General features: G+C 46.8%; 1 protein-coding gene and 1 long non-coding RNA gene across 2 annotated transcripts; both read left to right on the forward strand.

Annotated features, from left to right (window-relative positions):
- Positions 1-29: 29 nt before the first annotated feature.
- On the forward strand, positions 30-878 carry LOC111838256 (uncharacterized). The gene is made up of 3 exons (XR_002836843.2): positions 30-213; positions 305-414; positions 498-878. It is a non-coding gene; the product is annotated as an uncharacterized lncRNA (long non-coding RNA).
- A 1,032-nt stretch (positions 879-1,910) lies between these two features.
- ppef1 (protein phosphatase, EF-hand calcium binding domain 1) lies at positions 1,911-12,012 on the forward strand. The gene is made up of 17 exons (XM_023800766.2): positions 1,911-2,477; positions 2,773-2,805; positions 3,701-3,828; positions 3,962-4,022; positions 5,543-5,703; positions 6,053-6,167; positions 6,596-6,642; positions 7,152-7,318; positions 7,406-7,442; positions 8,601-8,750; positions 9,278-9,637; positions 9,737-9,922; positions 10,281-10,423; positions 10,677-10,783; positions 10,957-11,120; positions 11,600-11,684; positions 11,800-12,012. The coding sequence occupies exons 1-17, from the start codon at positions 2,423-2,425 to the stop codon at positions 11,997-11,999; spliced, it is 2,199 nt and encodes a 732-aa protein (XP_023656534.2). The 5' UTR covers positions 1,911-2,422; the 3' UTR covers positions 12,000-12,012.
- Positions 12,013-12,672: the final 660 nt, after the last annotated feature.

Consider the following 12,672-nt stretch of genomic DNA (forward strand, 5'->3'; position numbering starts at 1 on the left):
AATTGTAGTTTCCAGACTCTCCTGGCTTCTAATTGACCATTTTTTCCAGCCTTTGAGTTACTGATACAATCTTATACCGAGAGACTTGCAGTCATTAACGACAAATTTAGCAACACCAGCTGATCCATGTAAAGGCCCGGGCTAACAAGTAGCCTATATAAGTAGCATTCAACTGTAATAAGTTAAACGTGGTAAATACTGCTGATAGTTGTGGTAAGTTTGACCTGCCTGTATATGCTCTCAAAATGATATCATTCGTACTGATTGATGCTCTTGTTGGAAAAATCTCGAATTTATCCTGCAGCGATTATGAAGATCTCTGGCAATAAACGCGCAGGGGCCAGTAAACTGAGGCGCACAGAGAAGAGGCGAGCTAAGGCGTATTCCGCAGCCACGTACAGCTTTCAGAAAGAGGTTTCTCCAGCTAGACCCATGTTTCTCTTTTTGTAAGGCGGTGGTTTTGCGCGTGTAACTCGTCCCCTTCTGCACTGTTACAGACTCGCCTTGGCGTGAGCGAGCGCGTGCCCGTGCCTAGGCACGCTAACGGCAGCATCTTGTACATGGTCGGACTGCAAGCAGCCCGGCTCTCCAAGCACAGCAAGCGCCGGACTATCACAAGGAGGGAGGTGCGCTCCGCCGTGCAACTCCTGCGCCCGAAGACGCACGCAGCGCACCAAGGCGCCTGATTGCGCCGGCAACTTACTGTCAACATATTTTAAGCAGATTTTTTTTTTTTTCCTTTTTAATCGCAACAGTGAATAAATTTTAAATAAAGGTTTATTTAATTCAGAATGGAGTCAAACGTCTCCATGTTACACATGGCTGTATATTGAATTTTTGTGGTCTTACTATCACCAGTAAAACACTTAATGATTGTATGATTACCGTTCCTTCATTTCACTACTGCTGGAGTGGCGTTGATTGCTTATTAGATGCCTGATGGGCTGTGCTCAGTGTAAAGAGCTTCAGCCAAACTTGATCATAGTTACTTCTAGCTATCAGGTTGGGCGAAGGAAACCCGGGCACCAAAACTTAAGTACAAAAAAATGCTGTACGTTTCCTTCTCAGTTCATTAGGTTAACTGGGAATGGGCTTCCTAACAGTTTAAAGACTGGCGCTGCCTTGAACGCATGGTCTGTGAAACAGACTTCAATTAAAATTCTTCGTTTTCCTCCATCGCAACCCGTTCATGCGCGGTTCGAGTACAGCTTCGCACTCCGCTTCTTGGCGCGGAGGCGGAAGGCGGCGGTGCCCCCAGCTTCGCCTACTCTCGGTCTCTTCTGTAGGTACCGTGCATATTACTGGGTTTGCATTGTTCTTCGAATACGTGATTTCCTTGCTCTTCGTCTTGCTTCATGCACTGCTATTCTCGGCATGAATCTTTAGATGTGCGTATGGAAACGTGTGAATGATTATTGGTGAATCTGTCACGTCAAGATGACTGGGGGTTTTATTTCAAATAAGTAAATATTTGGTTTTTTCTTTCCTTTTTATATTCGTGCTGCTTTGATGGTCAATAGTCGCAAAGTCTAGCCTGTCACCATGCGACTCGAGTTGTCTTCTCAATGACTTTCTCGGTATCTATGACGACAAAGTCTCCAATTCATCTCACGATTCATGTCCCGCCGTGACAGATGGGATTTGCTATTTCAGAAACAATGAGAGTAGGTCATTTCATTGCAAGGATTAACCAAAGAACAAATGTCTTAAAATAGGCTATAAATATGTAAAATAAAATATTGTCAACTTCTGTGTTTCTGGTAAAACTCAACTTTCTTCACGTTTTAGTTTTTAGTAGATGTTGTATCCTCGCTCCCGGGGCGGGAAGGCCATGCGAACATCACACGACCTCTCCTGTTTTTCCATCACTCTGCGGCGAGGGTGTTTGATTCCCAAAACGCTGTGCCGACAGGGATGCCTAAGTGGGCTTTCAAAGGTGCTGTAAAGCAGATGAAAGCGACGCGCTCGGAAGCTTTGTTCCTCGTCCGGAATAGACGGCGCGGTGGAGCGGGGCATTCCTTTCATTAGCCAGCTCGGAGTGTCATTGTGGCGGAAATAACACGGAATGGCAGGAGGCACGCGCCGCTTACTGCCGCGGGCTCGGGCATTACGCGCACACGTGCGTATTCGGACGTGCACGTGCGTAGGTACTGGCTGGCAGAGAAGCGGCTCCCCCGGTGCGCCAGGTGCAGTCACTGGGAAGGGGCCGTTCCCTTAGCTTTTTGTTCTACTTTTCTCGTATTTTTTTTTTTTTTGCAACGGCCTGGCAAAGTGCAGGGTCCGTCCAAGAAGAGTTCGCTTGGAAGGTTTTGGTTGATGTGAGGGTCTTGCGTGCCCGTAGGACTCCGCGGGACCGAGACACCTGTTAAGCCGTCGCCGAGCGGACTGCGCGGGAGCCCGTAAGCTGCCGGCGACCCCAGAAATGGGGTGTGGAACCTCAGCGGCCACGGAGGCTCAAGGGAGACTATCAGAAAAAGGTGTCGGTTTTACCGTTCCTCGTGAGTTGTTAGTGCATATCTGCCTGATAAAGTATTAGACATTTCTATTAAAACAAAGCTTACAAGCTTTTCGGATCTAAAGTTATGCTGAAAATGTTCTCAATAAGATTTATAGATTGTTGTTTTTTTTCTGACTCTCTTGCCTTGAATCTGCTCTTGCTTAATCACCTGCTCCTGTTTTTCTGCTGTATTCCTTTGTGCCTTGTTATATTTCCCCTTTGAACATCCCCAGAGCAGCCTCCCAAATTATATTATTTAATCATTCCTCACACAGATGACTCCGTAAAGGCTCCCAGTCCAGCACTAAGTAAGAACCGCTCGCTCTGTTCTTCCTTCCTATTGGTTGCTGATTGCAATCACATGTCTTAGTAGACCTACATCATGTGTGCTTGCTCTCTCGGTCTCCCCCCTTCCCTGATTGTCTTTCATCAAGAGAAGCAGATGGCTCACGCGAATAATCTCTCCATGTTGCTTTTCCATGTCAAACAGAAGTTTTGTTGCTTGTTTTTTTTTTCCTTTTTGTGGCCCAGTTCTGTAGGATCGAGGCTTTTTTTAAAACCCCAAACCCAGAGTCCTTGCAGTCATTAACGTCACACCCCGTAACTGAAGTTAATTATGTAGTAAGTAGTGACTGCCCTTCTGGGACCCTGCCTAATTTTAGCCACAGTTCTTCTGGAGAGGCACGTGCGAATGTGCCCATGTGTGGCTTGTCGTTGCCATATGCATGTTTGGGCATGTGTGTGTGTGTGTCACCGTCTTTATGTATGTGCTTGCGTGTGTGTTACTGTCTCGTGATGGTGTATCATGCTGGGAGAGAACATCTCCCTCTGGGGTAATTTCTGTATCGACTTGGTGCTAATTGTATGGACGTTGTCAGATTTAAAACCGGAAAGACATTTACAGGATACAATACGATACAGGACCTAAGTATGTCTTCCGTCTGTGTAACGGAAAATAATGGCATGGTTCTGAGAAGACAGCGATTCTATTATTTCTAAGCCACATCATGTAGATAAAACTGTGGAACTTCTGAGAGGGTCCTTGTACCTTGTGTCTTTATAACGTTTTTTCCTCACGTTGACATTCAAGGCTTGAATATGACAAGAGCGCCCCCTGTCTGTTTAAAGTGCTATGTCGACTCATCTGTTCTCATACATACAGTACATAAGGTATGTTTGTCTGATCTCTGCCACATCTTGTAGCCATGAAGGCGGCCATCTTGATCCAACGTTGGTACCGGCGCTACGTGGCCCGGCTGGAAATAAGACGCCGGTACACCTGGAGCATATTCCAGTCCATCGAGTACGCTGGCGAGCAGGATCAGCTGCAGGTGACTGTGGGAGATCGCCCCCTGGTGACCGATGTGCAGAGCAGCAGTAATGATTACAGGGAAGGTCACCGCAGGGATTGGCCCTGTTTTTAATATACGAGCTGTAATGTCTGGCTTTTTTTTTTTTTAACAGCTCTCCAGTTTCTTCAGCTTTATGTTGGACAACTTCACACAGATCAGCGGGAATGGCCCAGGTAGATGATGCCATAGTTTTTGGGTATGAAAGATGTCCAACCGTGCGGGGGGAGGGGGGGGTATCGATGTGAAACTACTGTCTGCACTGACTCCTGTGCTTGGATCAGATTCTGAAGCCATGTTTTGAAACACTATGCTCTCTGGAAAGCTAAACGCCACCTCATGTGCTTATTAGACAAACACTAATTCACGGCAAATTAATTTAATTAGTTTCACTGTATGCATCACACAGCTGTAGCTATAGAAACTGAAACTAAAACCCACATTCCAGATTAAAAAACCGCACTGGTCTTAGATGTTAGTTCTGATGTTTGCATTTGTGTTATTTGGATGATTTATGCTTCAAGTGTTAAGTGGCTGTACAGTTAACAGCTGATCGTGATTTGGGAAAACAGCCTTTGTTGTGAAGATAACTGATCCTTTTCTCCTTTTATAATGCCAAAAAACATGGGGGAACACTGTTGCTAAGCAACCAGAGATCCCACTCTCAGCACCAGACAGCGCTGGGTACACTGTTATGCTGATATTAAAGCTAACCGCCCCCCGCCCCCCCCCCCCCCCCCCCCCCCCCCCCACCACCAAGAGTTACGCTAGATAGAAAAATAACCGTTAGCTGTTTCTGCAAGCTTTGCATTATTGAGGCGTGGGTGAGCTTTGATTGTGAGTCGTTTGATGCCATGTTTCGTGGTGACATCATCACGTGCGACTGTGAGCACGGGCAGCCTTCACTGGTGACACATTGGTAACACTCCGAAGATTGAAGGTGCTACAGTTTTACTGAAATCGAAAGTTAGTCTTAAAGGGTACAAATCACATTTAAAAGACTTAATTTCATTGTTATAGCCACTCTGTGTTTTGAGCAACTCTGTCAAGCGTTTTCTGTACTGCCTTTGTTTGTATATTTATTTCTTATTTTTATTTTCCAGCCTTCCTAGAGGGCTGTTGTGGCAATTAATGTTCACTTTTAGGTTCAGAAGAGTAAGAAATTAGACTGCAAGGAGGAGCCATTGTTCGGGCAATCCCCTCCTCCCCCCGCCCGCCCACCTCGTTCCATGCCCCCCTCCTCCCATAAATGCTTTGTGATGTCACCGACGTAACTAAGCGTGACGCAGTACTCTGATTGGTTAGCAGGGGTCAAGTGGCAGGCACTACAGGGAGGAAGTGGCCACTTGTGCCTGAACATGGGACCCAGCTAAACATGTGGGTGCGACACCCCGTCTCTGAATGGATTCGCTTTTATTCCCAGAAATTAGCGTCTTTAAGTGTAGCACACAGCCTGTGCTATACTGTGAGGGGCTCATGGGTGTTGTCTGGGCTCAATACACTTCATTACATTTATATCCCTTTTATAGGGACAACACAGTTTTGATTAGAATTGTTGGTGACACTTTACTTGATGGGGCAAAAACTCAGTTACTACTGGAGTATAAATCATGAAATATAGTAGCTGCATGAGATAAAAGATGCATCGCAATTCATTAATGATGAACGAGGATGGGCTCTGCCTCATTTCTTTCAGATCTGATCTCTCATCTTCTGGACCCTGCGTTGACGGAGGAGGAGAAGCAAGCCACGTTTGAGGGGGTCGAGGTGTCCGATTCATACAGCGGCCCCCACATCTCCTTCCCCCTCACCGTGTCCGACACCAACGCTTTGCTCAGTGCATTCAAAGCGCAGCAGGTTACCCACCCACCCCCCCATTGTGATGTCAGGCTCTGTAACTCAATGTGAAGGTGCCAGGAAGTCTTGGGAGACTAATCTGGCCCCGTCCCTGTTCCTCAAGACCGAAGGAGTGTGGATTTCACTGGAATACGGGCAGCTTTTTATTGAATAGGTTCTCTGAAGCATCGAAGAATGAGAGCTGATTATTTCTGGGCACATTAAGGAAGGCCTGCAATTTGAAACACTCCCAATATAGATTTATGGGTCCTTCAGATGTAATGCCAAGCCCATGATGATTGTGTGTCCTGTCAGGTGCCCGACTGGAGCAGTAAGAACGGTTTCTCCTCTGGTTTTTTGTTTTTTCCAGATTCTGCACGCCAGGTACGTGTTACAGCTGCTTTATGAGACCAAGCGGTTCCTGAAGCAGATGCCGAACATCATATACCTGTCAACATCGTACACCAAGGAGATCACAGTGTGCGGTGAGTCCTGCTGCTTGATGTGGGATGGAGGGGGGTGGCAGCCAATGAGGCGCAGGTCAGTTTGGGCAGGACAGAATCAGTGGTTCCTTTGGCGCCGTGTCGACATGCAGCCTGCTGCAGCGGCTCTTGTCTTCGTACTTTTTTGGTTGTTTCCGAAATTACCTTTTGTGGGATTAATAAAGCGCATCTTAACATGTCAGAGCTAACCTAAAAAAGCCATCTTATTAACCTGAAGCACGTGTGAGACGAGCAGTAGGACCTCGCTATACAGGAAATCATGAAATCCCACATCGCCTGGCCCACAGAAGGAGCTTAATGGCTGTATGCCTGAAATCTGTCCCTTTGTCTAGCATAGTACGTTTCTCTGCTTTGTTTTACTTACGAGATTTGACCTGAGCTGTTTTATTAAACATCTCTCCTGTTTTTAGGTGACTTGCATGGAAGATTGGATGATTTGCTGCTCATATTCTATAAGGTAGGGTTCTGCATGGATCCAGTAGTAGAAGTAGCTAGAGAACATTTATAAAGACAGACAACTGCAGTGTGAACTTTTAGATGGGTACTCTACAGTGAAGCCCTCCTAGATAGGTACTGAGGGATGGATACTCTACAGTGAAGCCCTCCTAGATGGGTACTGAGGGATGGATACTCTACAGTGAAGCCCTCCTAGATGGGTACTGAGGGATGGATACTCTATAGTGAAGCCCTCCTAGATGGGTACTGAGGGATGGATACTCTACAGTGAAGCCCTCCTAGATGGGTACTGAGGGATGGATACTCTACAGTGAAGCCCTCCTAGATGGGTACTGAGGGATGGATACTCTACAGTGAAGCCCTCCTAGATGGGTACTGAGGGATGGATACTCTACAGTGAAGCCCTCCTAGATGGGTACTGAGGGATGGATACTCTACAGTGAAGCCCTCCTAGATGGGTACTGAAATGCCTTTTCCTAGGGAGTTTATTCATTATTGCCTTGGATACAGAATGGCCTTCCCTCGACGGATAACCCTTACGTGTTCAACGGCGACTTTGTGGACCGAGGGAAGAAGTCCATAGAGATCATCATCATTCTGTTTGCCTTCCTGCTCCTCTATCCAGACCACATGCACCTAAATCGAGGCAACCACGAGGACCACATCATGAACCTGAGGTGTGGTGCCCTCGATCGCTCTGGCTGAATGCCGCAGATCTTTGTAGGCCATATGACTGACACCTCAACGTCCTTCCTGTGTTTCAGATACGGATTTACAAAGGAAGTTATGCAGAAATACAGGGTAGGGTCAGTGTAGCATTTTTATGGCTAAGAGTGTGTATTGCTGATGCCAGTGCTATAGAAGCAGCAGTTACATGCATCTGTGTGGGACGTGCTTCGTGTATAGTAGTGTTATGTAAAGCAGTGGTTCTCAAAATGTTGGGTATGAATGATTGGGAGGAGTCACAAAAAGTTTTTCGTTTTATCATGGGAGCCTCTCCCTGCTCCAAAAATTTTATCATATCGAAAATGGTCGCAAGTTTTTTTTTTTTTTTTTTTTTTTTACTGGGGGGGGGGGGGGGGGGGGCTCGAGACAAAAAGTTTGAGAACCACTGATCAAAAGTACAACTGTACTGCCTCCTAGTGGATTCCTTGTATTTATTTTATTTTATTTATCCTTCATTTTATCAGGAAGGTTCCATTGAGATACAATGTATCTTCTTCCAGGAAGTCCTGGCCAAGATGGCAGTAAATAGGGAAAAAGACGAAAGTTTCATATACATACAGACAGAGATGATTAATATGAACACAGACAAACACATACAAATACTCAAACTATACATAGAATAAAATTAATTTATACGAAACAATGACACTGCTCTTTAAATTCAGAGTTTGAGATTTTTAAACACATTCAGAGAAGGTAAGGAGTTTAAATTCATTATATTTTGTAATATATTCCACTCACGTGGTGCATAAGAACGAACGGCCGGTTTCCTCAGTTCTGTTCGTGTGGTGGGAGGCTGAAGGAGAAGTTTAACTGATGAGCGGGTTCTGTATGTATTAGTGTAGAATGTCAGCAAACTAGATATACTCTGAGGTAATTTGTCCATTAAAGCCTTTGCAATAAAAACCAGCCAATGCATTTTCCTTCTAAGATGCAGTGATGTCCACTCCACCATCTCATATAGATTGCAGTGATGTGTTCTTGCTGTTGCACCAGTTATAAACCTCAATGCTGCGTGATGTATAACATCTAGTTTCTTTAAATATGAAGGTGCATGGATGTATATTACATCACCATAATCTAATACTGATAGGAAGGTGCTATACTAGTCTTTTTCTAGCAATGAAGGGAAAACATTTCTTTAAACGGAAATAGAAGCCTAGTTTTGGGCGAAGTTCAAAGTGTATCATTACCTGTCAAGAAAAAAAAAAACCCTTTTACTGTCCATCCCAGACCCATGGAAGGCAAATCTTGCAGCTGCTGCAGGACATCTTCAGCTTGTTGCCCGTGGCAACGGTGATCGATGACAAAGTGCTGATCGTCCACGGTGGCATCTCTGACATGACAGACCTGGAGTTCCTTGGCTCCATTGAGAGGCAAAAGGTGAGCATGACTGGGTTAGCAGCTGCTAGGAGGTGGCCAGAGGTACAGATATCTAAGCTAATTAGGCTGCCGTGTGATATTAATGTGATATATGTCAGTCACGTTATGCATTACATTAAGTTGAAGATTCTAGTTTTTAATTGACCAGAAATGTATGTGCGAATCTGTTTCCATTATTTGGTAGTTTGTAACTTTAAAAAAATCTGAATAGCCTATATTTTGTAATTAATTTTAATTTATGCCTTTTTAGATGATCATTGAAGGGCTATGGATGAGTAATTAATTTACATCAAGGCTGCTTTAATTATGTAAAAGAGGAAACTCAAAGGCAATTAGGACCATCTATTTTTTTCACAGTTACGATTATTCCCATTAGCAAATTAGTTAAACACTGCGAAAGGAGAGTGAGTCTTCAGCAGGACGTGATTCCGTCAGGATGGACCGGACCCCGCCACGTGCCGTCAGAAGCCCAGCTCGCTGCTCTGGGCGCCCTGAGCATTCATGTATCCGCTTTTCCTTTCTTACAGATAAAGTCTGTGCTCAGACTGCCAAAGAGTTTTGAGGATGTCGAGGCAGAGAGGGGACTTGAGAAGATCTGTGGCCAAGCGGGGAGCCTGCGGTCAGCTGGCGGTCCAAGCGGGGGCACCCGGAAGAGGAGGTGCCGACGAAGGAAGCCGAGCAGTGGCTCCTCCTCCTCATCTTCCTCGTCCTCCTCCTCCTCGTCCTCCTCGATCAGCTCCCCACGTGGTGCCTCGCAGGTCTGGAGCAGCCCGCTGCCCTCTCCCAGGGTGCCCAGCCCCACAGACCTCCTGCAGCTGCCGTTCCTGGACTCCATCGTGGCCGTGGCGAGTCTGGCGCCCCCCAGGGAGGAGGCCGGGTGGAAGCAGGTGCGTCAGGTGCTCCTGTCCTCTGTCCCGGAGGCCCCCAGCTGAAAAAAAGGTTTAGATACTGGCAAGGCAAGGAAGTATCACCAGGGGCTTTTTCAGATCGTGGACCTGCTCTGGAGTGACCCCAAGAAGCAGGACGGCTGCACGGCCAACACTTTCCGTGGAGGCGGCTGCTACTTCGGGCCCGATGTGACTCGTCGGCTGCTCCAGAGGCACGGACTGCAGCTGCTGATCCGCTCACACGAGTGCAAGCAGGAGGGCTATGAGTTCTGCCACGATGGCCAGGTGCTGCACGCGTGCACACGCACACACAGACACGCGCACACACACACCCAGGATATCAACCAGCTTTCATCATGTTTGCTGCCCGTCACGCACCGGTTTCGCTTAATGGGCGCCATCGGTTTTCATTTACAGGCAGGGCTGCCCAATCAGTGTCTGACACTGCAGACTAGTCCCACCCACTGGGAGTTCTGAAGGGACATAATATTTACTTGACCTTATTTTTTATTACTTGCTGCTGTGGTTTCCTGTGAATTCACCCTTTGAGTAAAAATTGCCGGCACCTAAAAGCCACTCATACTTCCTGCTGTACGCGGTCGGCCATTTTGTCAAAGGTGTTCTCCCCTTTGTGTTTCCAAAGGTAATCACCATTTTCTCTGCTTCCAACTACTACGAGGAAGGCAGCAACCGTGGTGCCTATGTGAAACTGGGTCCAGATATGGTGCCGCGGTTCTTCCAGTACCAGGTCAGCCGCTGCACCAGGAAGCTCACCCTTCACCAGAGGTCAGTCTGATGGATCCTGAAGGTTCTGATCTCTTGTAAGCCACCTTCGCAAAAACTCAAAAGCTTCTGGCCCTCATGGTTGATCATGTGCCGTTGTTGATATTCTTCAGGGTCAGAACGCAGTTCATTGATCATAGATACTCATCAAAGGCTCAGTGTCACCCAGCATAGTGATGAGTCTCCCTGAGCTTGATATGAATCGTGTGTGTGTGTGTGTGTGTGTGTGTGTGTGTGTGTGTCCGTGTCCTCACAGGGTAAGTGTAGCTGAGAGCTCTGCTCTGAAATCCCTTAAGGAGAAGCTGTTTGCTCATCGCTCAGAGCTGATGGCTGCCTTCCAGGAATATGATGTGAATAAAACAGGTGAGAGGGCCTGGCCTGCCCACTCAGATCTGAGCCTCTCTAGCCTGCCGGATTGAATAGACGAAAACTGCAATCCACATAATGCTCCCATTCAACAGATTAATGAGTAAATAGCACATGCCTGCTGTCTGCTGTGATGGGCCCATACACCAATCGCGCCTCTGTCCCTGTAGGCTGCATTTCCATCACAGACTGGGCCCAGGCCACAGAGTCGGTCCTGAAACTGGACCTGCCCTGGAGGACGCTGCGGCCGCGGCTGGCCCGCCTGGCCCCAGATGGCGCTGTGGAGTACCAGTCCTGCTTTGAGGACGTGAGCGCCGGCCAGCCTGTTCCCCAGGTCCGACCCGGCAGTCCTGCCTTCTGCTGCAGTGTACAGTAGACAATGTCACTACAGGTTCTGAGTCATACATGCACCAGCACTGAAAGCCAAATACAAAAGCAACTAAAAACTAACTGAAAAATAACTAAGACTGAAAACTGAGTAAAAGCAAGCTAAATGCAAAAAATGTATATTCAGTTCCCGTGAGGAGCTTTGCCAGTGTCAACACAGACAATTGAAGGTAATCAGCCATTTTATGAAAAATTATGCAAGTGCATGAGATGGGCCTTAACTGTCTATTATTGGTAAGGGTGTAGGTTTGGCAGATGGTCGAAAGTCCTTTATTACTTGAATAGTTTAATATCTTAAGGGGGACCGCGATTCCCCAAGACCAGCTTGCACATGCATGACTCAGATCCTGTAGTGACAGGTATTATTAAACATCCGAAAAGAGCCCAGTCATGTCTGAGAGAAAGTGTTCTTTGTTGTGGGTTTAGATTTCTCCAAACCTGGCAGAAACTCTGTACAGATACCGAACTGACCTGGAAATTGTATTCAACATCATTGACAAAGATCATTCAGGTAAAGTTAGTCAAATACTAATTCCTGTTTCATTGAGGATGTTGAGCAAGGTTCAGCTTCTGGCTGGCTTCACTTTCTGTGTGGGATGTCACGTGACCAAACCCCTACGCCCTAGGCCTCATCTCCATTGATGAGTTCCGCCAGACCTGGAAGCTGTTCAGTTCGCACTTGAACGTGGATGTGGACGACAGCGCCATCGACGACCTGGCGCGCAGCATTGACTACAACAAGGATGGTAGCATCGACTTCAACGAATTCCTGGAGGCCTTCCGGGTGGTGCACAAGCTGGACACCAAGGAGAAGCAGCAGGGATGATAGAGGGCAGGCAGGCAGATAGCAGCTCAATCACAGTGCATGGAGTAGCTTGGTGGAGAAGCTCCCCTGAACTACTGCTGGTCTGAGCAGTCTAGAGAACCTTGGAGAGACAGTCTCTCTGGACAAGGCAAAGACGTAATGATTACAGAAATGGATGCATGACCAAAAGTTGCACTTTAAAACATTTAAGTTATATGAACTAGACCAGGGCTATTCAAATCATGATCCTCAAGGTCTGAGCCCTGCTGATTTTCCAGCCTTCCTTTACCTGTGAGCCTCTGTGACCAATCAGAATCAGTAATTATTAAACTAACTACCTGAGAGCTTTGAAAACAAGGCCTGGATTTGGATTCGAGGTCCAGATTTGAAGATCCCTGAACTAGACCATCTGCTTGGCAGTAAACCATCTTGTCCTGTTCGTATGGCATTTAAAGTCTGCTCAGCACTTCGAGAGAGCCTTACAAAGCTTGAGAAGGACACGTATGATGGTCTTTGTGGCCCAAGAATGCATTTACAGCTCCGACAGTCTGGCTTTGATTGGCCCCTGAACCTTCAAACAGGCTTCTGAACAGATGTGACAGAACTGTGGGCTGTTATGCAGATCCAGGCCCTGTCCACACCGTGCATGCGGCCTTTGCTTCATTTGAATCTGTTTTGGTCTTTTGTTGTTTCT

This window comes from Paramormyrops kingsleyae, chromosome 1 (assembly GCF_048594095.1).
Source record: "Paramormyrops kingsleyae isolate MSU_618 chromosome 1, PKINGS_0.4, whole genome shotgun sequence".
Taxonomy (NCBI): Eukaryota; Metazoa; Chordata; class Actinopteri; order Osteoglossiformes; family Mormyridae; genus Paramormyrops; species Paramormyrops kingsleyae.

Coding starts and splice junctions, on each gene's coding strand:
- ppef1 (XM_023800766.2), top strand. CDS start 2,423: ATGGGGTGTGGAACCTCAGCGGCCACGGAGGCTCAAGGGAGACTATCA. Junction 4,023..5,542: donor GATCAGCGGGAATGGCCCAG/GTAGATGATGCC, acceptor CATTTCTTTCAG/ATCTGATCTCTCATCTTCTG. Junction 6,168..6,595: donor CAAGGAGATCACAGTGTGCG/GTGAGTCCTGCT, acceptor TCCTGTTTTTAG/GTGACTTGCATGGAAGATTG.